General features: G+C 37.5%; 1 protein-coding gene and 1 long non-coding RNA gene across 4 annotated transcripts in view; one reads left to right on the forward strand and one right to left on the reverse strand.

Moving 5' to 3' along the window:
• Positions 1-1,475, reverse strand: part of LOC129532138 (uncharacterized) — a 439,616-nt gene extending 438,141 nt beyond the window's left edge. The window contains exon 1 of one of the 3 annotated variants that reach the window (XR_008677770.2): positions 1,097-1,475. This is a non-coding gene — a long non-coding RNA (uncharacterized lncRNA). The remainder of the gene's footprint in view (positions 1-1,096) is intronic. The other 2 variants (XR_008677769.2, XR_010129647.1) reach the window with 2 other exon arrangements.
• Positions 1,461-24,656, forward strand: ZC3H15 (zinc finger CCCH-type containing 15). Its single transcript, XM_004032929.3, has 10 exons — positions 1,461-1,753; positions 10,518-10,619; positions 15,472-15,583; positions 16,568-16,720; positions 17,793-17,884; positions 19,331-19,513; positions 20,743-20,889; positions 21,030-21,131; positions 22,007-22,130; positions 23,837-24,656. The coding sequence occupies exons 1-10, from the start codon at positions 1,679-1,681 to the stop codon at positions 24,025-24,027; spliced, it is 1,281 nt and encodes a 426-aa protein (XP_004032977.1). The 5' UTR covers positions 1,461-1,678; the 3' UTR covers positions 24,028-24,656.
• The last annotated feature ends 35 nt before the right edge of the window (positions 24,657-24,691 follow it).

Genomic DNA, 24,691 nt, shown 5'->3' on the forward strand with positions numbered 1-24,691 from the left:
AAAATCAAAGGCCCAAAGGGTATCTTTGGGGCACTAAAAGTAGGAAGACAATTACATTCCATACGCAAACAAAGTCTCAAAGGAGACGATCCCCAAATAATCAAATGGATAGTAATACTGAGTAAAGAGGGGGCTGGCTGCATCCCTCCATCCTCTGACAAGAACTATGACAATTACAAAAAATAAAGATGAAAATATGTAAAAGGGGGGGAGCCCATTAACCTGGCAATATGAGCCCAAATGAAAAAAAGTGTGTCAACATACACCTGCCATTCTCGACACAATTCTTTTTAGTAGCTATCACATTTCTTCTACACACACACATACACACACAAAACATACTTGGGGTTCCTTGACATTATCTTACGTAGAAAATTACTAAGCAAATAATCAATTTGACTAAGTAGGGGGGCTTATCGTTTTCCCCCTATTCAAATTAATGAAAAAGATAAAAAAACTTTTATCTATAAAGATGATTCTTGGTTCCACAATGCTTGTTAACAGAAATAGTTTAAACAATAATCATTTTAAAAAATAACAGCTAAGCATTGTACATTTTTAAAAAATAGTATTTTCGTTTGTACAAATATCAATGGGTCCCATTCATCATTCAAGTACCTTTTCAAACAGGATGTAAGTTTGTAATGTTAGGTAATAGGCACATACGCTGAAGCCGGACTGCCAAGATTACAATTTCTGGCTCTGTCCTTAATATAACTTTGGGCATCTTTCTTCCTTTCTCTGCTTCATCTATAAAACGAAAACAGTAACAACTTCCACCTAAGTGTCGCTGTGATAACTAAATGAAATAGTGTGTGTAATGTGCCAAGGAATTTCTGGAGCTACCAAGCACTTAAACTAAGTTCACACTAAGTTTGGTTACTTTCACGTTATAAAGGAATTTTTAGGAATCACCTAGGCACTCTCCTAAAGTCTCAAAATAACTTAATACAGTACTTCTAAGGAGTTCAAGTGCCTCCTTATCTGGGACGCCATCTCAGATGCTCTTCAAATGAAAGGGACCCTGCAAATGAAAGTTAACTTTTTCCATTTTTTTAATAATCCATCGCAGGAATCTGAAGCACGCTGCACTCACGGGCCATTCAGCTCCGCCTCTCCAGGGAACAAGAAGGTAACTGAGTAACGTGGTCACGGAGCAACCCCGAGTCGCTGCGGCTGCTTAGTAGTCACTCAGGATGGGGATGGTACAGGGGACCATTAACTGGCCCGGCAGGAAAAGTTTCCAGGTGAGGCGACGATGGACAAGAGTCGCCCCATCGTAAGCGAAAGTGGACTGAGAGGAAGCACAAACGCATGGACTCAACCAGCTCGCCCAGATTCATCCTCAGGCCTTTTGCCATCTGGAAAGGGCCTATCGGATGCGCGACATCACGGGTGACGCGTAGTCATTTTCCCACGTCCTGTCCCTGCCCCCTCCTAGTGGGACGCAGTGGGCGCGCACGCGCAGCTCCGCTTCCGGGAGCCGCTCCTCGCTACCCACTATGCTCTGCGACATCGACCTGTCGCAAAGGCCGCGTTTGCGGGGCCAATGAGCGACTCGCTTTCCGTGCGGTGCGGCGAGTGAGGCCCCGGTCTTCCTCCTCGTCCTGCCGCAGGGCCAGAACCCCTGACGGTATTCAGCTGCGCTTAAGTCTGGCCGGTGTCATCTGTCTCCGCAATGCCCCCCAAGAAACAGGCTCAGGCCGGGGGCAGCAAAAAGGCGGAGCAAAAAAAGAAGGAGAAGATTATCGAAGTGAGTACCCACCCCTCCCCCACTCACGCCGCGAGCCCTCCGGAAAGCCACTTCCCCGCTCCGGGCTTCCCTGGGAGCCGGCTCGCTTCCTCGGGCCACGTGTTCCTCCCTTAGGCCTGTGTGGCCCACTGCCCGTTCTCCAGCCCCTGATGACTCTAGCTGTCTCTCATTACTATAGTGACGCTGCTGGCGCCCCCGCACTTGGGCTTTGCCTCTCCGCCCACACGCCCGTGTTCACCCACCCATGGACCCGGGTGCGAAATGACCCCTCGGGACTGGCACAGGGTTTTATCCTTTGCTAGTCCTCTCAGAATTGAGGAGATTTTCCAGGGTTATGTGTGAAGAAATACGCTGAACGGTCTCGGGCCAGCGTCTTTCTGGAAGACCAACTCATGACGAGTCTTTGTGTTCGTTATTTCTTTACCCGTCACCCAGGGATGGTACTGTTAGTTCTTTTGAACCAACAAATTACGACTTGGTGGCTTTTTCGATCCACCTCTGAACTGTTTAAAGTCCCATAAAGAATGGAAGGACTTTCCGTCACAACCCAGGGTCTTGAACGCAGAGCTTGGTACTTACATTCTGAAGTGGATTAAATAGAATAACGCCTTAAAAGAGATTAGGTTTCAGTGTCACTAATTGTGTGAAGTCCCGTAACCCAGTTTGAGATACATATGTGTGTGTGTGTGCGTGTATATATGTATACATCTATGTGTGTGTATATGTGTATATATGTGTGTGTATATATATTCGTTTAACACATTGAGCCTGTAGCCCTTTAATGGCCAAGGAACGCTATTGACGTTCTTACATGTTGTGCACTTGTTTTCCAACAACTGAATTGAGTTTCCTTAAAAGATGAACCATATTTGACATTACATAAACATACCATACAGACCCCAACGAGGTATTTCTTCCCTCGATTTCTGCTATTAATCCTCCTCATAATTAAATAGGACCTCTTGTACTTTGGATATAATTAGAAAAAGCCATGACCATTTTACCGCATAAGGTGTAAAGTCTGCTCATTGGATTTAAGAAAATGCTTAAGAATTTTGCTATCCTTGGCCAGGTTCCAACTTTGGAGGAGAACTGGTATTCTTATTGCTAATTTGTACAGTTTAAAACTGTCATGAAGTACTATAGCCAGACACTTAAAAACAAAATATTACCTTCACATCTGTGTTTTCTATTACCTTATTTGAATAATATGGATTCGTGGCACTTAGGTAAATTTCAGGGGTTGCTGATCGGATGGCATTCAATTTTATGAAAACCAAGGACATTTTAGGGATGTCGTTTTCCTCGAGATTGGACCCTGATACGAAGTAAAACTCCCATTGAAATTAAATGTTATGTAATAATTTAGACAATTTAAATTATACTTCATGCATTGTAGAGCTTTCTCTATATCTAATTGTTTTAATTAGTAGGACTAGTATTCTTATTTTAAGGAATTATGTGTGAAAGTTGTTTATAGTATCCATCAACTTTTAAAATGATGCATATGTTATGATTCTAGTCATCTTGTGACGAAATTATTTTTTAGCTAAACAGAAAGCAATTTTAGTTTCAATAATGAAGGTATCTCCAAAGAAAAATGCAAAATAGGACAACTGCACTTTTTAACTAAAAATATTAACAACAACAAAGTGGTGAAATTAAGCCCGATTTTGTGTTTTCCACATTTAATATATATGATTTTTTAAATTTATTTTTTGTTGAGGTATAACTTATGTAAAATAAAATGTACAGGTTCTAGATGTATAGTTCTATGTGTTTTGAGGAATTTATTCACCCAGGTAGCTGCCACCCTAATTAAGACTTGAAACATTTCTATCACCCCACTAAATTTGTTTTGTGCCTCTTTCCATTTAATTCTTTCCACACGTGCAGCCACTAATTTTTTTGACAGGATAGATTAGTTTTTACCACTCTAGGAACTCATATAAATTATACAGTAGGTAGCCTTTGTGTCCTTCTTTTTGCTTTCACACCACGCAGTGTTTTTGAGATCCTTCCATGTTGTGTATATTTCTAGTATGTTCCTTATTGCTGAAAAGTATTCTCTTGTATGGGAACCATTACAATATGTCACCTTTTGTGTTTAGTGTCTCTCTCTACTTGGAGGAACCAAAAGACATTATAATTGACGCTTGAAAAACAAACTTAGGATTCCAAATTGGGTTAGAGGCGGTGTTTGTTAAAATCTCGGCAGCCAGAATGGATTATTTTGTGGCTAATGGAGTCATCTGTAGGGACCTTAACCTTGGGGCATACTCTGAGTTGGCATGAGAGTGTCCAATCATATGTATACATTAGAGCTACAGGATAGGCATCATTAGGGGATCTGGGTGGTGTGTCTATATTTCTCTGGGAAGGACTGATCTTGACTACACCCTCAGTTAATTGCAGTTGTTGAGCTTCTTGCTTTTGCTGAATATGCTTTCATTTTGCGCTCCTGTGTTTTGTGCTATCATTCTTTAACCTAACCTGCAGTACCGTTGGATGTATGTCTTTGAGGCCATTTCTTTCTGAAGACTGAGGTTTGGGTATGGGTTCTTAGTGAACAAGATGTTCATATATTCCATTTGTTTCTCAGTGATCATAGTTTGTTTCCTTTGAAATGTGTCCACTTGCCTTTAAGAAGGTCCTCCTAGCCTGACATCTTGTAATCTAGATGTTCTTTTATGTTCTGGTCCAGGGACCTGATGAGCTTTTTCAAAAAATACTGCAATAAAGTTTGTCAGACTCATGTGCAACATTGATATTTTCTACTACTGGAGAGGTACAACAATATTTTGAATTGTAATGTTAAGTTACAGCATTTGTGAAATTAGATTTATAGAGACTATTCTGTTATTCAGCCTGGTTAGGAAATGATATAGTCTGCTTCATTATATAGGCAACTTTTTTTTTAAACTTCCCTAAAAGCCTAGCACATCTCAGTGACTATTCCAAGAAGATAATTGATCTCTGTGACTGTTATAATTTTAGAGGGGGAAATACTACTTTTTTATAGTCTATTTTGACATATAAAGACCGATACTTATTTCAGAATCTGGTTAACTCTGGGAGGTTTTATAGCTGTATGACCTGAAATTCTAAATTGCTCAAAATTAATAGTTAACTAAAACATGTATTTTTAAGCAGCACGTTTCAATAGACTTGAAAATAATGGTTGTCCTACCTACCTCTTTCCTCTTCTGTACCTGTTCTGCTGCCACCTCTATGGACCCTCACTGTGGAAAAATCAACATGCAGGTTTTGGGAACTCTAAGGAAGTAAAAGAGACATCAGATAGCATAATTTAATGAAAGGAGCACTAGCTTTGGAGTCAGAGACCTGGGTTTGAGTCCCATGTTTCAAATTACTAGCTCTATAGTTTTAGACAAGTTACAAAATCTAGCTGGAATGCAATTCTCATCTGCAAAATGCAGCTAGTTCCCGTGAGTTAAATGAGATAATACATGTAAAGTGCCTGCCATATGGTGTATATATTCAGTAAATGGCAGCTGTTGTTATTGCCTATTTTGATAGTGTATTATAAATAAAAACTAGGGGACATCAGACTGATCTGCCCAGTCTATACAGTGCTTAGTTCCTGCCCATTTTTTAATATTGCCTCCATTTTTTTATTTGCCTCTTCAAATGCCCCAAAACTTTATGAATTCATTTGTATTAATACTTTCCGAAATGAATATGTCAAACAGGATTATGGTTCTGTTAGAAATTAACACATTAGTCCGAAATGGCGTACACCATTTGCTTTCTTACAACTAAAATTTAGTGACAAATGGAGTCAGTATTGAGCAACAGAAAGTTTGAATATGGAAAGAGGGAAATAATCTTGGACTTAGGGCAAGCAAATAAAAGATACCCAGCTAAGAACTTGTATCAGCAAGGAAATAGTAATAGGGACCTATAGAGACAGGATCCAGGTGTTGTGAAGGATGGAGCAAGAGAAATTGGTTGCCAGTGTAGAACAGCTACCAATAGCCAAAATCAAATGTTGATTACTTGAAGCTGGATTAACCAGTTGCATAATATATATTGCATGGATGGACAACAAAAATACATTAGTGCATTTGGGAGAAAACTAATGAGGGAAAACCGTGACAGCTTCTGCCTACCCGAATGTCCCAAGAGGGTAGACTCCATTATCTTGGAGCACTATTCAGTGTTGACCTGCCCTTCCGCTGCTTCCCTTTTTCCAAACATCTTATTTAAGGAGTGGAGGCTGGCCCGTAAAAGGAATGGGATTACATAGGGATGGAAGGGGAGTTTTAAGTGAAGCCTGGAATTTACTGAGTGTTAAGGCTCTTGGAGCCTCAGGAAGTCATCCTTTTCTTTCTAGACTCCTCTGTATTCATGTCCCAAGTTGTCTTCTGAAACACACATAAACACGCAGTTCCTTTACTATCATGTTAACTTTTGGGACCTTATTAATCCAATGAGGACCATTATTCTCCTAGTTTTATTTTAACTGTGGTTTGGGGTTGACTGTAACCTCCTTTTTTTCTACCTTGTAATTCAGGTTAATCTTTAGGTAGGGCTCTGTCCTAAACTCAGGAAGAACCCTTTTTGAACTTCTCCAAATTGCAAATCATTCTGTTTTCAAGAGGTGCTATTGGTATCTCAGATCTGCAGTGTGATATTTAGAAAGCTTATTGCGCACCAACCAGCCCAATAACTTAATGAGGTTTCTCTGGGAAGTAGTTTATTAACAACTGTAGAAGGAATTTGCTTGGAGTCAAATATACCTAGGTTCAAATATCATCTGTCACTTAATAGTTAACATTTACTGGCCCAGACAAGGTTCTCAGTGTTTTGGGGAGAAGGAGAGAAGAGAGACAAGCCAACTACAAGTGATAAATATACTAGCTCCTTTGATTCTCTCAGTGGGATATGTATTATTACCCTTTTTGCAGTTTCGAAAACAGGCATAGATATTAAATAACTTGCCCAAGTTTACTAACCTGGCAAGCAACTGTGCCAGTGATTCTAACACAGGAAGTCTGCCTCTAGAATCCTTGCTGTCCACCACTGTCTCTCTGAGGTAAATCTTTTAACTTTCACAACAACCCTAAGTGAGACTCACTTTACAAATAAGAAACTGTGGCAAAGAGGGTAATTTACCCAGCTCTGTTTGGGATTAAAATTTGGGCAGTCTGGCTCCAGAGTTTATGCTTCTAAATCTTTGCACTATACAGCCAGCCCCTTATTAATGACTTAACTTCAAATGAATTTATCATTTCTGAGTTTCTGTGTATCATAGAATTGTTGAGAGGATTCAATAAAGTATATATTCAGGGGTTATGTTTATGTTTAGTGAATACTAGATAAATAAGTGTCCCCTTTCTCTGTGGAAAAATGTTAATTTCTGAGCTCTAACTTAGAGGTGAACACAACTCACTTATTATCTCTTTAAACTGGTTATTTATGTGCCAGAGCAGTGTAATGAAACCTGATTTTTTTTTTTTTTTTTCTTCTGGGATCGGGAGTTTATACACCTTTACCAGAAACTGCCATTGTGAGTGCTTTCTTTTCTTACTGGCCAGGTCCCCTTAGGGGACATTTTTCTTTCCTAAGTCTATCTGGCAGTATCTGCTTTGCTATTTGGCCTTATTTATTCATTGTTTCTACTCTGTAGTTACAGATGGATCACGGGTTGAACCGCAGTTTATTTTCTCTGGCAGAGCACCTGTAGATGCTGTTTAATCCTGATCATATTTTTTTCTAGAGCCTCCTCTCCCTCCTGTGAGAGCTCACTTTTTGTAAAGGAAAAGTATGGCATTTTATACTTAGTTGCTGCACTGTGTTCATCTGTATGTATCACATTATGTTGACCATCTTTCTTCAAATTGAATTGAGTGTTAAACTTTCTTTATAGAAACAAGGGAAGCCATCCGTAAAAGGCTCAGTGCAGAAACATCCAGCTTGTTTGTGCTTCTTACCTTTTTTCATACACATAGGCTGTAGAAAATTCATGTAGAATTTTGTATAATACCATGTTGGGATGTTAAATCATGAAACAAGCATTTAAGTAGAGGAAAGCAAAGTTTTGGTATATGGATATAGATGTCATGAATAAAGAGATATTTCCCAATGAGAGATAACCATTTAGAAGCAAAACCCTCTGTACTTCTTTGTCTTAAGACTATTGAAAGATCTTTTACTGATTTTGAGGTTGCTGTAAACATTATGTCATGTTGGATGTTTTTAAATACTAATTGTTTCAGTACTATTGTTTTCTTTTTCTAGCTTGTCCACGTGGTGGTATTTTGTATCTATTATTCTTTCTACTCATTATTACTTTTCCTTTCCCTTAGAAATAATAGCAAAATAAAGGCTATAAAATGACCACTTGTTTCATACTAAATGCCACTCAGAGGGTCTCAGATTACTTTGAGAAGACCTTTTTGCCTCTTCTTCCTCTCTAAAACCACCCATAAACAAGAGAATGAGAAAGAAATACAAATTCTATTTTGAAATTAGAAGACATCTGTAATCTTGGACCTCAACATATGAAGATTGGCAGTAGATGGATGAGTTGGTAACTGACTTAGAGGAGAGCGGTTATGTCTGAGTGCCTGTCTAGGAGTGTGCCTGTAAGAAGCAAGTGCATTTCCTCTGCAAAATTATGAAAAAAAAAAAAAAAACTCAACAATGGGAAGCACTAGGTAATACAGAAGGCAAGAGGCTGAAAACTAGAAGTTAAAAGTGTTAGGAGTAATTAATAATTCTTATCTACTACAGCTCAGCCAGGTGACTACCTCTGCAAGAAACAGGAGGGGTCTTCTTGGAGGTGGGAGGTGGCAGAGAACAGGCCTCTCTGCTTCTGGAACACTAAGCACAGAGGAGGTGGGATGTGAGCCTGAAAATGGAAGCTAGTAAGTCTGTACAGTAAACTGAGACCCATTCTACCTGCTCTTTTCTCTTGTTTACAGTTAGACTTATTGCCCTCCCAGCTGGAGGATCTTTCTCCAAAGAACCAGAAAAGACCCAGAAAAAATATTTCAGATATTAGCATTTGGTTTCTTGTCAGGCTTGTCACACATTCACCTTAGGGAGAAGCTCACTAGTCAAGCCTGCTATATGAGTTTCTTAGGACTGCTGTAACATGACTACAAACTGGGTCACTTAAAACAACAGAAATTTATTCTCTCAGAGATCTGGAGGCTAGAAGTCTGAAATTAGTGTCAGCAGGGCCATGCTCCCTCCCTCTGAAGACTGTAGGGAAGAATTCTTCCTTGCCTTTTCCTAGTTTCTGGTGGCATCTGTCAATCCTTGGCATTCTTTGGCTTATATAGCAGTGTCACTCTGTCTGTCTTCACATTTCCTTCACTTTGTGCCTGTGTGGTCCTTATTAAGGCACCAGTTATTGGATCTAGGGCCTACCTTAATCTAATATGATGTCATCTTAACTCATTACATCTGTGAAGACCTACGTCCAAATAAAGTCAAATTTATGGTCAGGTGGACTTGAATTTTGGGGGACATTCCAAAATTCAGCCCACTACAGACCACTGCTCCCCTCCACACACACGCTTGCTCATACTTGTGCAATGGCTTCTATGTTTTGGTACTGCATACTTATTTTTTTTAATGTTTTTCTCCCCCCAACCCCATACTGCATACTTACTAAATATGAGTAGATAGCCAAGGATCACCATTAGTGCTTAGCACATAATGAGCATTCCATAAGTGATAGATAGCTGCTGTTATATTGAATATTACCAAGTTACTGTATTAATATTCCAGATTTAAAGAAAATGTTGCTTTTAGTTTACATACTTTTAGTATTTCCATCTTAGCAATAACTAGGAATGTATACATTTCAGTAGTTTGATTTCTTTATTAAATTTAATTGTTTTTGAGAGGATAACATTTATTAACTAAAAAACCAGTCCAGAACTGAATGTATCTTCCTCTTCTTATGTAGTAGTCCCAAAAATGTGTTCAGTATCGTATAACCTCTCAAGATACTCTGAGTAAAAATGGATTCTGCTACAAAGGAAGATTTGGAGGTGCTGCATATTATATTCCCTCTGATAAGGGCTGTAAGATACCTTGTGCTTAAGAATTAAGAATCCTTTTAATCAAGCATTTTCCTAAATGTATTTAACTACAGGACTTCTTATCCCAGTATAAGAACTTTGCACATCCCATAGAACTGATATCCAAAACATGCTTTAGAAAAAGCTTCATAGAAACTGGAAACCATCATTCTCAGCAAACTATGGCAAGGACAAAAAACCAAACACCGCATGTTCTCACTCATAGGTGGGAATCGAACAATGAGAACACTTGGACACAGGAAGGGGAACATCACACACCGGGGCCTGTTGTGGGGTGGCGGAGGGGAGGGATAGCATTAGGAGATATACCTAATGTAAATGACGAGTTAATGGGTGCAGCACACCAACATGGCACATGTATACATATGTAACAAACCTGCACGTTGTACACATGTACCCTAGAACTTAAAGTATAATAAAAAATATATATATAAATAATAAAATTTTAAAAGCTTCATAGAATAAGAGGTTTAATGATGATAATGGTGAGTACATATTGAATTGTGAAGAATCTGGGTGATGATTTAAGGTCATATATTGCCTTGACTTGATGTTTAGTGTTTTGCATGTTTTTATATTAGTAAAGAATAATTATCAATAAAAATAATGATTTTTAGATATCATTGGAGGATATATATGGTAACATAAATTGCTAAGATATTTCTGTGCTCTTTCTCATGTAGGACAAAACTTTCGGTTTGAAGAATAAGAAAGGAGCAAAGCAACAGAAGTTTATCAAGGCTGTCACGCATCAAGTTAAATTTGGTCAACAAAATCCACGTCAGGTAAGTAATTTAAATTTCCATATCTTTTTATAAATGTAATATTAATATAGCCTCTGTTTCAGATAAAATGTCTGGTATTATTATATAATTGTATTTCAAAACAGAATCCTACTTGAAATGTTTTTGCACCTTGGCCTTCCTTACCAGCAGTACCTCTTGGATATTGTCCAAGCCATTTTTATATAACTCTCATTTATTCTAATAATGATTGCATGCCGTTCTACAGTACAGGTGTGTTATATTCATCCATTTCACTGTTCATAAGTGATCACTTTGTTTCCAGCTTTCTGACACTAAGACCACCTGTAGAAGAAATACAGGAGTTCTTACATGTGTTTATGCTTTTATTTCTGTGGCATAAATTAGCTGGTAACAGACTCCAGATCAAGGGAAATGGATTTCTAATTTTAACATTATAAATTTGCCAGATCACTTTCCATAGAGGCTGTAGTACTTCACATTTTCATTTGTAGTACATGAGCAATAGATACTAAAGTTCTTCTTAATGTGTTACAATCTGATAAGTATAAAGTGATATCTTATTGTTACATTGTTTCCCTCGCTACTGGAGAGTATCTTTTGTATACTTGTTAGCTGTTTGGGTTTGCACTTCTATGACTTCCCTATTGAAATTATTTGCTTTATTGGTTGTCTTTTTCTTGTCAATTTATGAGATACCTTTTGTCTGCATTGCAGATAATTGGTGATATTTCAGTTATGTTTTGCCATGCACCAATTTTTAACTTACATGTATATATAGAGTTTAATATTGCTAGATACGTTGCTAGCTTTTTAAAAATATGGTTATAAGGTCTCTCCTGCCACTGGATTCTGCATGTTTTTCCTAGATCATTTGTAATTATTTTATTTTTATAGGCTATGTCATATGAATTTATTTTATATATCTTAAAGTTCTCACTCTGTTGCCCAGGCAGGAATACAATGGTGTGATCTTGGCTCACTGCGGCCTCTGCCTCCTGGGTTCAAGCCATCCACCCGACTCATCCTCCTAAGTAGCTGGGACTACAGGCACATGACACCACACCTAGCTAATTTTTGTATTTTTTGTAGAGACGGGATTTCGCCATGTCACCCAGGGTGGCCTCACAATCCGCCTGCCTTGGCCTCCCAAAGTGCTGGGATTACACACGTGAGCCACCATGCCCAGACTAAGTTTGTTTTCTTTTAAATGAATAGCTGCTTACACCAGCATCATTTATCCAACTGAAATACCACTATTGTCCTACAGTCATAGTCATACATTGTTTAGTGATGTGGATACAATCTGAGAAATGTGTCGTTAGGCGATTTAGTCATTGTGCAAATATCATAGAGTGTACTTACACAAACCTAGATATCACAGCCTACTACACACCTAGGCTATATGGTATAGCCTATTGATCCAAGGCTTCTAACTTATACAGCATGTTACTGTACTGAATACTGTAGGCAGTTGTGACACATTAGTAATGATTTGTGTCTGAACATAGAAAAGATAGAGTAAAAATATGGTATTATAACCTTACAGGATTACTGTCATATGTGGTCCCTCATTGACCTAAATGTCATTAATTCTGTGCTTGACTGTACATTAAAGTCTCAAGGCAAGTCTTTTCCCCAAAATGGTATACCTTTTCTATTTTTCCTGGTTGTTCTTAGGCATTTATTCTTTCATACGAATTTTAAAATGAGTTTATCCATTGGCAACTCATTTGAAAAAAATGTAGCCCCTTTTTTTTTCAGGTTCTTTAGACCTCTCACTTCTAAAGATTTCATAGACTTGGATCTTTATTTTTAAAGTACATTTTTCCACCATTTCTATCTCCTTTTCATTAACTTCTGGAAACACATTTTTGTAATGTAGGAGAGAAGAAAGAATTTCTCATGTGTTTACAGATTTTTTAAAAATCTGCTAATATGTATTTGTGAGATAAGTAAATTTCTCTTGCTCATGCTGTCTGCAAATCAGTGACCCAACACTTTCCTTTCACATCCATTTTCCCAGCTTGATTCTAGAATCTAAAACTATTGCTCTTCCAAACTGCTAACTTAATAGCCCGGTTTAATAAAAATTAATGTTTAGAGCTCACGCCTGTAATACCAGCACTTTGGGAGGCCGAGGCGGGCAGATCAGCTGAGACCTTGCAGTGAGATAGACTTGGGTGTGAATCTTCTATCTTTTTTGTTACATGATCCTTAAATAGCAACCCTGGTCTTTATCTGTACTCTGGAAATGCAGTTATTCTGTGTTGGATTCTTCTGGTGGTTAAATAAGAAAATAATGTAAATTTTCTGGTGAATATAGATATCAATATGTAAGAAGAACTCACTTTCTTCACTTAGCCCCTTTTTCAATCCTGCTTCCTCTTCCCCAACTTTTTCTTCTAGTGGGAAGTGTTTTGAGTGGTGATATCAGAATTCATAAACCTGGGAAAGTTATGAAATGTGTGTGCTGGTAGTTAGCTTTGATAGTATATTTAATACTGTATTTTTGATACTTGCGTGGATAACTGGACTTTTATCTGTGAACATGGGGTACCTACCCATCATATATAACATCGGAAATGAGCAGTAGTGCTGCTCTTAGAGCTGGACAGGGGGTATCCTGGTCTAGGCCCTGCGATACATGTGTCTTCTCCAGACTGCTGTCTCCCCTCAGGTAAGGAGTCACTGAAGCCAAGGGGATGTACCCACCCAGATTTTGCAACATCTCTTCCTACAACAGTCTGACCCTGGTTTATCTGCCTACAAAGGCCTCTCCACCATGCCCATCTCTGTCCATTGTGCTACTAATATGTCTGAGGTAGCCAAGAGAACAGTGTACGCTAAGGGTTTGAACAGAGCCTGCATCCATACCCTTTCCTTCCTTCTTGCACCTTTACCTCCCCCTACACCCAAAATGGAATGAAACGGGGTGGGAAGAGGAGAAAAAAGAGCCCGGGGCTAACTCTTGTGTTACTGCCATGCTTCAGTGTGGAACTCCATGGAGTCTGAGCATTTTAAATTTGAACCTGTCCTTCCAGGTCATAAGGTATATTTGTCGAGTAGGGTTACAGACCATATTTTATTCATCATGAACTTGATTTCTAATTTTAAATATTTAGATAAATGGCTTGTAGACCTCTATTGTATTCTTGCTCAAACATTGCCCCACAAATGTTTGAGATGGGCCTGATGAGCAAAGGATACTTCTATTAAAAATTAAGTGACTTAAATTTTTCCTTTCAAAACATTTTTTCTGTTTAAACACATCTACCATATAGAGTCACATTCAGGATTTGGGATGTCTTTGACCTAATTATAGCATTTGGCCATTCCTTTCCTAAAATTTCCTCTTTCTTGAACACATTTTGTCCTGATTTTCTACCTGCTTCTTTGATGTTTCTAGGTCTTTTTATTGGACTTTTTAGGTTCTTTTGTCCCATTTTATGTTGATTTTCTTCAAGGAAGTGTCCTTTACTCTTGCCACTTTTTTATGCTCTCCTTAAGTAACATATACCCAAAGTTTTAATTGTTACCTGTAAGCTGCTATTTCTAAAGTCTTTATCTCAAAGCAGACCCTCTCTGATTTCAGTGGAATCAATATGCATGTCTATCTGCCTTCAAAAGAGCTCCACCCAGATGCTTTGTAAGCATCTTGCACTCTATATGTCTAAAACTAAGCTCATCTTCACCTCTTACCCTGAAACCTGTTCCTCCTGTATTCCCTGTCTTGTTTAACAGCACTAACCATATACATGATAATCCTAGATTCCTCCCCCTTTATACTTCATGTTCAGTCAGTCCTATCAGCTCTGTCTCCTTTTCTCCATCCTCACCAGTAATGCTCATTTTAAGCTCTTGTGTTTTATTGTGTACAGCAGTTGCAGCAGCCTCTTGCCTTTATTCTTGGATTCCCAATCCATCCTCCACAAAACTTGCCCTCTTGATATTTTGTAAAATGTGACCTGACCTTGTTATTGGGTTACTTTAAACAGTTGAGTTGAACTCTGTTCAAGCTACTGATACAATCTAAGCATCTTACTGATGTTTCTCATACTTTATTCCTCTAGTCCCTGTAACTTTGCATTGGCTGGCTCTTTCTGTATTTCTTTTCTTGCCCATCAAGAAAAACTCATCCATAAGGTTATTGGCTCAATTTAATTTTCTCAGGTATATGGGCATTCTTTGTTCCCAGAGAACTATATACTATGTTACAGTTGTTGACATGTCTGTCATCCTGCTAGATTCTGAGCTTCTTTAAATAAGCATCTTTGTCTTTTCATTGTATTCTCTGTCATCTAACATAGGACCTGACATATAAATGTTTGGATGAATCCTCTAATCATATTAGGTATGTAAATCGTGTGCCTGGAACTATGTTATATGTCATGTTTTGTTTTGAATTGTTTTGTTTAATATCCTACATTGACCTAACCCAGTGTTTTTCCATGAGGGCACTATATAGGTTTTTGGGGTGGTATAATTCATTATCATGTGGGACTGTACATTTCAGGATGTTTGCTTGTCTCATCTTCAAAATGAACCTGTACGTTTCTGGGGAGTGGTTTGTTTTCACAGAAGAATATTGCAGGTGAAAACTATTTGCTAAAAATGCTGAGCATGTAGTAAATGCTTAATAAATGCTTGTTGCTGTAAGCTTTTGCTTTTAACTAGGCATGGTACCATCATTACAATTTTGTTTAATAGTTTAACCACAACATTGAATAGACTCTGTAAGGCCATTATAACACTGATGTTAAAAGGTAAGGACTATAAATATGCAAGTGTCTTGTTATGGTAATGCTAACTTTGTAGTAAAAACAATTTTGTAAACAATCAAATTTACATTTTAAACCTGGGAATATTATAGGTAGCACAGAGTGAAGCTGAAAAGAAATTGAAGAAGGATGACAAGAAGAAAGAATTGCAGGAGCTAAATGAGCTGTTCAAACCTGTAGTTGCTGCTCAAAAAATAAGTAAAGGTAAACTTAAAATTTCAGAAGTGTGATTTTTTATCAAATGTAGTTTATGCTAAAAACTATTTATTTTGATGTTTATTTTCTTTAGATAATGAGACAGTTGTGTCTGCAATGAAAATGTTACTCCCTTCATCAAAATTACCTATGTCAGTGGGTTGCTTATGATTCCTCTGTATATGTTCACATCTGTGTCATTGTACAGCTAAACTGCAGCCATGCACCCCACACTTAAGGCAAAATTAGTAATTTAATAGACTGCTAATTGATTTATAACATTCAGTCTTTGGTAGTAGGTAAGCAAAGCCATAGTTGAATAAACTGTACGTCCCAAGTTTTTGGCACTGTTCTGTCATGTATGTTCATTTCTTTTTTGCCTTTTTTTGTTTTTATTTTTGTTTTTGTTTTTTTGGGATGGATTGTTGCTCTGTCACCAGGCTGGAGTGCAGTGGCACCATCTCAGCTCACTGCAACCTCCGACTGTCTGGTTCAAGCCATTGTCCTGCCTCAGCCTCCCGAGTAGCTGGGATTACAGGCACGCACTACCACGCCCAGCTAGTTTTTGTGTTTTTAATAGAGACGGGATTTCATCATGTTGGCCAGGATGGGCTCGATCTCCTGACCTCGTTTTCTGTCTGCCTCGGCCTCCCAGAGTGCTGGAATTACAGGTGTGAGCCACCATGCCTGGCCTCCTTTTTGCCTCTTGCCCTATTGACATCAACTAGACAAAGCCTGTGAAATAGCCTATGTTCTTGTTTGGTTTCCCACTCTCTGCTACCTTTCATAGTCAGAATAAAAGAAACAAAAGTAGACATAAATGCTACAAAAAGAACTTTAAAGAAATGTCTTGCTAATCACCCATAAGTGCCGTTTTCCTCTCACATCAGTGAATGGAAAATAAGTTAACCAAAATTCATCATATTTCAGGTAGAATCTATACTTTACAGCCTGGCAGATTATAATACAAATACCATATGCCATTTGACATAGGTGCAGATCCCAAGTCTGTAGTATGTGCATTCTTCAAGCAAGGACAGTGTACTAAAGGAGATAAGTGTAAGTTCTCCCATGACTTGACTCTGGAGAGAAAATGTGAAAAGCGAAGTGTTTACATTGATGCAAGAGATGAAGAACTTGAAAAAGGTAATTTTTTTAAAAACACTCTCTTAAAAATAAATGTTTAATACTTTCGGTTTGCTACTAAGATATTTATTAAATTGAAGAACATTTCCATCTTAATAGACTGTTTATAAAGAATAATTAATTGGGTTTATTATCTTTTATAAAATCTGAAAATTACCATAATATGCCCTTTAAGTAAATGAAGATACTTTAAAAAACAGTGATTTATTTTGGAATTGTCTGTCACCGTTTCCTTCAGTACTACCTGCTCATTTGTCCAAAGTACTTAGGAAGCTTTGGTGAATAATTTTCTTTTTTTTTTTTTTGAGACGGAGTCTTGGCTCTGTCGCCCAGACTGGAGTGCAGTGGCACGATCTCAGCTCACTGCAGTCTCCATCTCCCAGGTTCAAGCAATTCTCCTGCCTCAGCCTCCCAAGTAGCTGGGTCTACAGGGCCGTGCCGCCACGCCCAGCTCATTTTTGTATTTTTAGTAGAGATGGGGTTTCACCATGTTGGCCAGGATGGTCTTGATCTCCTGACTTCGTGATCCGCCCACGCTGGCCTCTCAAAGTGCTGGGATTACAGGCGTGAGCCACTGCTCCGGCCTTGGTGAATAATCTTAAAACTATTTATTTCTGCCTTTGGTGTTTTAAGAAAACCGTGAGGCCAGGAGCAGTGGCTCATGCCTATAATCCCAGCACTTTGGGAGGCCAAGGCAGGAAGAATCACTTGAGCCCAAGAGTTCAAGACCAGCATAGGCAACATAATGAGACCCCATCTCTACAAAAAAATAGAAAAATTAGCCAGGCATTGTGTTGCATACCTGTAGACCCAGCTACTTGGGAGGCTGAGGCAGGAGGAATTGATCGAGCTCAGTCAATCAAGGCTGATTGAGGGAGGTTAGGGCTTCAGTAGGCCGTGATCATGCCATCACACTCCATCCTGAGCAACAGTGAGACCCCGTCTCAACAAAAAGAAAAAGAAAAATGTGTTAAGCCATGAGTCTTATAACACAGCATTAGTGTCTAAGGAGATATGTGTTGTGGGGGTAGTAGATAAGATTACAGTATTTAATCTTCATTTCTTTATTTAGATACTATGGATAATTGGGATGAGAAAAAGCTGGAAGAAGTAGTGAACAAGAAGCACGGTGAGGCGGAAAAGAAAAAACCAAAAACTCAAATAGTATGTCCTTTTCTTGAATTGAGTTGCTGTGATATGTATCATTAGGGAGAATTATGTGGCAAGGTATTTGCTGCTATTTTCTATCAGATTATTCTGTAAGTTACTGGAAAATTTGATTTCATCAAGATAAGGTTACACGAAGCTTTATTTTTGGAATTTACAAGTTAGATTTTATAGATTCTTGTTCAGAAATAGCTGAACAACAATAAAACTGTTACTGAAGTCCTTTAAATGCCATTTTCTGAGGTGAACTTTCTCAAATATGGATAAACAAAATTACATATCCAGACAAAAATCCCTATTTTTTTGCACAGAGTGGAAGGAGGCCTGTTAAACTAACCCACTTAATAATGTATTTAGTTTTAATAGGGATAGATTTTTAAATTTTAAGGTTTAAAATATTTCTACATATGAATTCCAAAATGAATTTTTGGTAGGTAGTGGCTCTAATTCCAGGAAATGTACCTTTAAAAATTGGTTCTTGATGTCTCAAACTTTGCATTTATGTCTATATTTATAGTGCAGTTACAGTAAAAAGTCTTGCTGTGCTAGAATAATTCTAAATACTACATTCATACACATCTGTTATGTTTGTTTTTGGGGGCAGATACTGTTTGTTAATTTTCTCTTACTTGCAAAGCTTAATACTTGAGGCTTAAATACAATTGTATCTTCTATCCAAGTTGTGAAGGGTCACTCTCTTTTGTGTTCCTTTTGTACCTTGCTCCTGTATACTGCTTGTGATTCATTTTTATTTAGGAAAGATCAAACCAAAGAAAATCATTTATTCTATTTATTTTATTTTTGAGGCGGAGTTTTGCTCTTGTTGCCCAAGCTGGAGTGCAGTGGCACAATCTTAGCTCACTGCAACCTCTGCTTCCCGGGTTCAAGAGATTCTCCTGCGTCAGCCTCCCAAGTACCTGGGGTTACAGGCATGTGCCACCACGGCCAGCTAATTTTTTGTATTTTTAGTAGAAGTGGAGGTTCACCATGTTAGCCAGGCTGGTCTTGAACTCCTGACCTCAGCAGGTGATCCGCCCGCCTCGGCCTCCCAAAGTGCTGGGATTATAGGTGTAAGCCACAACGCCCGGCCTGATTTTATTTTTTATAGCTAATTGTATATTCTGATTTGGGGGCGTACATTTACAAAGGGTAACTGAAACAAGTAAGTCATTTTTGTATGATTTAGAATTTAGAACAAATGAAAACTTTGTATAGATTCCCCTTTAAGGGAATTTGCCATTGTTCTTTGTATTTTAAGATAAACTTCTGTTGCATTTCTGCACAGAGTAGAGGCTAGACAGAGCACCCTTATGTTCAGAAATGAATAGAATGTACTTGTGTAATAGAACGTACTTGTGTGTATACTTGTTCCATATACTCAGGCATTTACCTTGGAAATGGCCTACACTGAGCCACCGCTTGTGAATAATATTGTCTCTATAGGTGTGCAAGCATTTCCTGGAAGCTATTGAAAACAACAAGTATGGCTGGTTTTGGGTATGCCCTGGAGGGGGTGATATTTGCATGTATCGTCATGCACTTCCTCCTGGATTTGTGTTGAAAAAAGATAAAAAGAAAGAAGAGAAAGAAGATGAAATTTCATTAGAAGATCTAATTGAGAGAGAGGTAACTGGTATCCTTTTCCTACCATAAAAACTGAAAGCAGTATTTATTGTGAAATTCTAATACTTACCACTTGGGGGCAATAGCCTTTTATGAAAGGAAAAAAAAAATATTGTGATCTATTCCCAAAGTTGCCCTACTTTAATTATTCTTGTATGTGTAAAATGTTAACCTAGCCATAAACATTAGCCAATCATGACATTAATTTTAGGATTGTGAAACAGTCTTTTAAGTACTAGCTACTGGCTTATCAAATTATTTCTGTAAGATTGAGTTACTGAAAATGCTTAGTTCTCAGATTGGTTGAATTTTTGTAGTTTTAGATTTTTCGCCCTGATATCTTTTTTCACTAGTATATTAGTTATTAGCATACGTATGGAAGAAGACAACACTCTAGTTTTTAAATTATATGTTTTATCAGCTCTGGACTCAAAACTCTCTGCTTATAGAAGGGAATAAGTCTGAAGAGGATATTCAGCTACTTGTCTTTGGCTCCGTACAAAACACAGTTTTATTCTATGAAAATTTTGAGATTATTAGAAACATTAGATTTAGGGTTGCATATTAAAAACTATATCCATTTTGCCTTATTATTTAGTGTCTCACTCAGGATATAACACACTATAATAGAAAATGTAGACTTAAGAATCAGGTATATTTGAGATGGTTTGTATACTGGTTCTGACACTTGTTAGCTATTCATCTTTGGTAAATTCCCCATTACCCTTTGTTCACTTATTTGTGGGGATCAGTGCATAGTGTGTGTAAAGCATTTAATACCTGGCAAGTGTTCAGCAAATTTTTTGTTCTATATATTTATTATTTGATTATTGGCCCTGAGGAGTAGGTGTTTGTTTGTTTGTTTGTTTAGTTTTATTTCTCATCTCCTCAGGAACACAAATGAAACTTGGATATTGTTATGGTGCTTTTTATAATATATTTATTATTTTCAGCAATTGATTCATGTTAAAACAATTTCTTATGACAAGTTACTCATCTTCAATGTTGAGAAGAAATCTAGCTCAGAATAATATATTTTTAGTGTTTGTATCTCTGGATACTCATTTTGCTCATTGCCACGTAAAGTAAAAAAATACATAAATTAGCTTATTCAAATGTAATATCTTCAGGATAGTCATGGGCAAGGAATTAATCACATTAAGAGATAACTGCAACTAAGCACTATTTGAGGTGACTTCTGTGGAAAAAAAATTAATTCTTTACCATTGCAGCGTTCTGCCCTAGGTCCAAATGTTACCAAAATCACTCTAGAATCTTTTCTTGCCTGGAAGAAAAGGAAAAGACAAGAAAAGATTGATAAACTTGAACAAGATATGGAAAGAAGGAAAGCTGACTTCAAAGCAGGGAAAGCACTAGTGGTATGTCTCAGGCTCACCCAAACTGATTCTTTATTCTTCCTTTCAATTTCTGTGTCATGCAAGATTTTGTCCCTATTTCATCAGTGACAAGGAATGTTTAGATTTTTGTCCTGAGTTGATATATTTGTGTGTCTCAATAGATCAGTGGTCGTGAAGTGTTTGAATTTCGTCCTGAACTGGTCAATGATGATGATGAGGAAGCAGATGATACCCGCTACACCCAGGGAACAGGTGGTGATGAGGTAAGAGGAAGCTTTGTGCCTCATCTCCTTATGTTAGTTGAAAGAAACAATAGAAAATACCGCAACATGGTTAAGAGCCACCAACATCAGAGCCACAGTGCCTGGGTTCAAATCCTTACTCCAACCATGGGAAATTAATCTAGGCCTCCACCCTCATCTAATATGGACATAATGATTGTCTCTACATCATAGAGAGTTTGTGAGAATTAAACAAGTTCATGAATTAGTAGTTCTTTATACAGCTTAGGACAGTGCCTAGTATGTGGTTGAGTGCTATATGTATTACCTGTAAAAAGTATGTTTTGTCCTCCCTCTAAAAGAGAGAGTTATTTTTTGGTTAATATTTTATGCTTAAAAGTGATGGGACAAGTACACTAATTTAAAACTGCAGTGTAGGGAGCATGAGACAATAGCACAGTCATTTGGTTGTTGACAGATTTAGTAATAACAGATAACTTACTGTTCATTTTTTGTGTACTTAGAAAATTCTGGCCTCTGGGTTGAAAGAAAAAAATTGTACTCTATATATAAAAATGTGATGGCAGAGGAAGAAGTTTCATATACCACCTTGCTATTCTTTTTAAAAGAAGTTTAGAAGAAATAATTTTGAAAATAGATCTTTTGTTTTTGTTTTTTATAGAGACAAGGTCTGGGTTTGTTGCTCAGGCTGGTCTCAAACTCCTAAGCCCAGGTGATCCTCCACCTTGACCTCCCAAAGTGTTGGGATTACAGGTGTGAGCCTCCACACCTGGCCAGTAATTGGTCTTTTGTTTTCACTTGGATCAGTGATAATTTTGCCTCATTAAGATAAATGTCAGCAGTAAAAGAAAACTGTTCTTACTTGTAACAACTTTCTTTTCTATATGTTGTTAAAGGTTGATGATTCAGGGAGTGTAAATGACATAGATTTAAGCCTGTACATCCCAAGAGATGTAGATGAAACAGGTATTACCGTAGCCAGTCTTGAAAGATTCAGCACATATACTTCAGATAAAGATGGTAAGTATGCTAACTTTTGCCTAATTTTAAGAACTAGGAAGTTATCTAAAGGGGGTTATACCAGGCTTGGCAAACTTAGATGTGTGCGGGTACCAGATTGGTAACATAAATGTGTGGTTTGACCATAAATAAAAGCAGTAATAAATAGTGAAAGGCTGTAGACATGAGCAGCTGGGTGTATATTAAAATCATTAATGGAAACTAGAAGGAGACAAAAATGAGCTTGGAGTTAAAGTCAATGAGTTCACTTCGGGACCTCATGAGTTTGAGATTTTTTGATTATCAAAAGTGCACTGTCTAGGATATTGTGTAGACATGAACACCCTGCAGAACATCAGTGTTTTGGGGTAGGTAAAAGAAGAAATGCTTAGGAAAGACATTGAGAAGGTCAGAGAAAAATTAAGAAACAAGTTTCCAAAGAAGCAAGTAGGGTGAAAAAGAATATAAATAAGTTACTAGTTGTAATTGGTTATAGGAATAGGGTGCCAGTTTCATTGAGACTGCAATGATAACGGTGAGAAGAAAAATGAATACAGTCCTCTCTCTCTTAATGTTTAGAGGGAAGACATGGTCATGGGAAGGGCTTTTTAGGATATGGAAAACCTAAATGTATCTGTAGCTCAGAGGAAGAGGATCTGGTAAGGAGGAAAAGTTGATGATAAAAGATTAGTTATAGAAGCAATACATGAAAGTATAAATAATGAGTTAGGTATGAGAATGGAGGGAAGGCTGTCTAGGATTGTTGGTATAATTTATGTCTAATTGTGCCTTGAGTTAGGTACTTGAAGAAAGGTGTAAAAGTTTGGCATGCTTGCTCTGGGAGAAAACGGCAGAAGAAATGCCCATTAAGGCAAAAGCTGAGACAGAAAAGGCTGAACATTATTTTTACAATAAAAGCACACAAGCTGTAACTTGAAAAACCAGCTTGCCCTCCCAAGATCCGAGAGTGTTAGCAAACCACTATCTTGCCAGTATTCAGATTGACTTGCTCTTTGTAGAAGTAGGGGCTTTGGTGACAATAGGCACAACTGCAAATAATTCAGAGATTATAAAATTCCCAAGACTTTGTCATCAGAGATGTTTGAAATAACTAAAATCTAAATTAGGCTGTTAAAAAATGTCTGTGTAAATGTCAATGGCATTGAACAAGAAAAGGCAGCATTTTTTTTCTCTCAGTTATTTATAACCTATAAGAAAAAGTAGCTGTATAGCACTGTGTTTTTTTTTAACAATTTGATTACATGATGATGATTTTCTGCTGTCACAATCACAGCATTACAACAGCATGATTTAAATACTATTTGCAAAACCAAAAGCCAAGTAGCTGCTTATATTACGAACATTTTTTTGGTTTCCATAACCATTTAGTCAAATAAAATATTATATGGAAATTGACTATTTAAAATCTAATTGCTAGGTCATGTAGGGAACACAGAGGTGTAGAAGATTGATCCTGCCCTCAAATGTATAAACCATTAAGTAGTCAAATGGCTACAGTGAAAAACAGTATTTTATAGTAGGTATAGATAATTGGCACAGATAAGCTCAGAAAAGAATGATCAGTTCTTGCTGGAGTAATTCTAGGGAAATGGCTTTCATGGAGAAAAGGAAAAGAGGAAGTGTAGTATCAGTCTATGTTGTCTATTGCTAATGTGGAATGGTGTTTTCTGCTTCTACGCCTTACTGATTCCAGTTTTTATATTTAGAAAACAAATTAAGTGAAGCTTCTGGAGGTAGGGCTGAAAATGGTGAAAGAAGTGACTTGGAAGAGGACAACGAGAGGGAGGGACCGGAAAATGGAGCCATTGATGCTGTTCCTGTTGATGAAAATCTTTTCACTGGAGAGGATTTGGATGAACTAGAAGAAGAATTAAATACACTTGATTTAGAAGAATGACACCAAACACATCGCTGAAAAAATTAAGTCAGCTCAGCACGAGTTGAAATTGACTACATTAATTTCTTTCCACCTAGAATCAACAGGATGTTTATTTCCTATGCTGATTCTGGAGGAGTTAACCTCCTGCAAAAAAGGCATCTTGTCCCTACGTCTTCTCTTCTGACTTTGGCTACATCTCATAGTAAGTTCAGAGTAGTTCATGATAAATTGAAAATATAATGGTCATTGCAGAAAATGATTGATGTTGTAACTGTCCACCCAAGTAAGAAGTGTATCTGCCTTTCCATCTTTTGGTTTTCATCTGGGCATGTGCTATTACCAGAAACAACAAACTTATATTTAAAATACCCTTCATTTGACACAGTTTTTAATAAGTGATTTAATTTCCTTTGTATTTGTATGTTTAGAAGACTGCCTAAAACATGAGCACTGTACTTCATAAAGGAAACTGCGTATGCAGATTCAGTATTGTGTATCTTTGGACAATTAGATGGACATTTAAAATGGAACTTCTTTTATCTGACAGGATCAGCTACAATGCCCTGTGTTAAATTGTTTAAAAGTTTTCCCTTTTCTTTTTTGCCAATAAAGTTGTAAATAAAGACCATCATACATTAAAATCCAAATATGGGCCTTTTTTTAAGTTTTTCTATGAAAAATT

This window comes from Gorilla gorilla, chromosome 11 (assembly GCF_029281585.2).
Source record: "Gorilla gorilla gorilla isolate KB3781 chromosome 11, NHGRI_mGorGor1-v2.1_pri, whole genome shotgun sequence".
NCBI lineage: Eukaryota > Metazoa > Chordata > Mammalia > Primates > Hominidae > Gorilla > Gorilla gorilla.

Coding starts and splice junctions, on each gene's coding strand:
- ZC3H15 (XM_004032929.3), top strand. CDS start 1,679: ATGCCCCCCAAGAAACAGGCTCAGGCCGGGGGCAGCAAAAAGGCGGAG. Junction 15,584..16,567: donor TGCTCAAAAAATAAGTAAAG/GTAAACTTAAAA, acceptor CATTTGACATAG/GTGCAGATCCCAAGTCTGTA. Junction 16,721..17,792: donor AGATGAAGAACTTGAAAAAG/GTAATTTTTTTA, acceptor TTCTTTATTTAG/ATACTATGGATAATTGGGAT.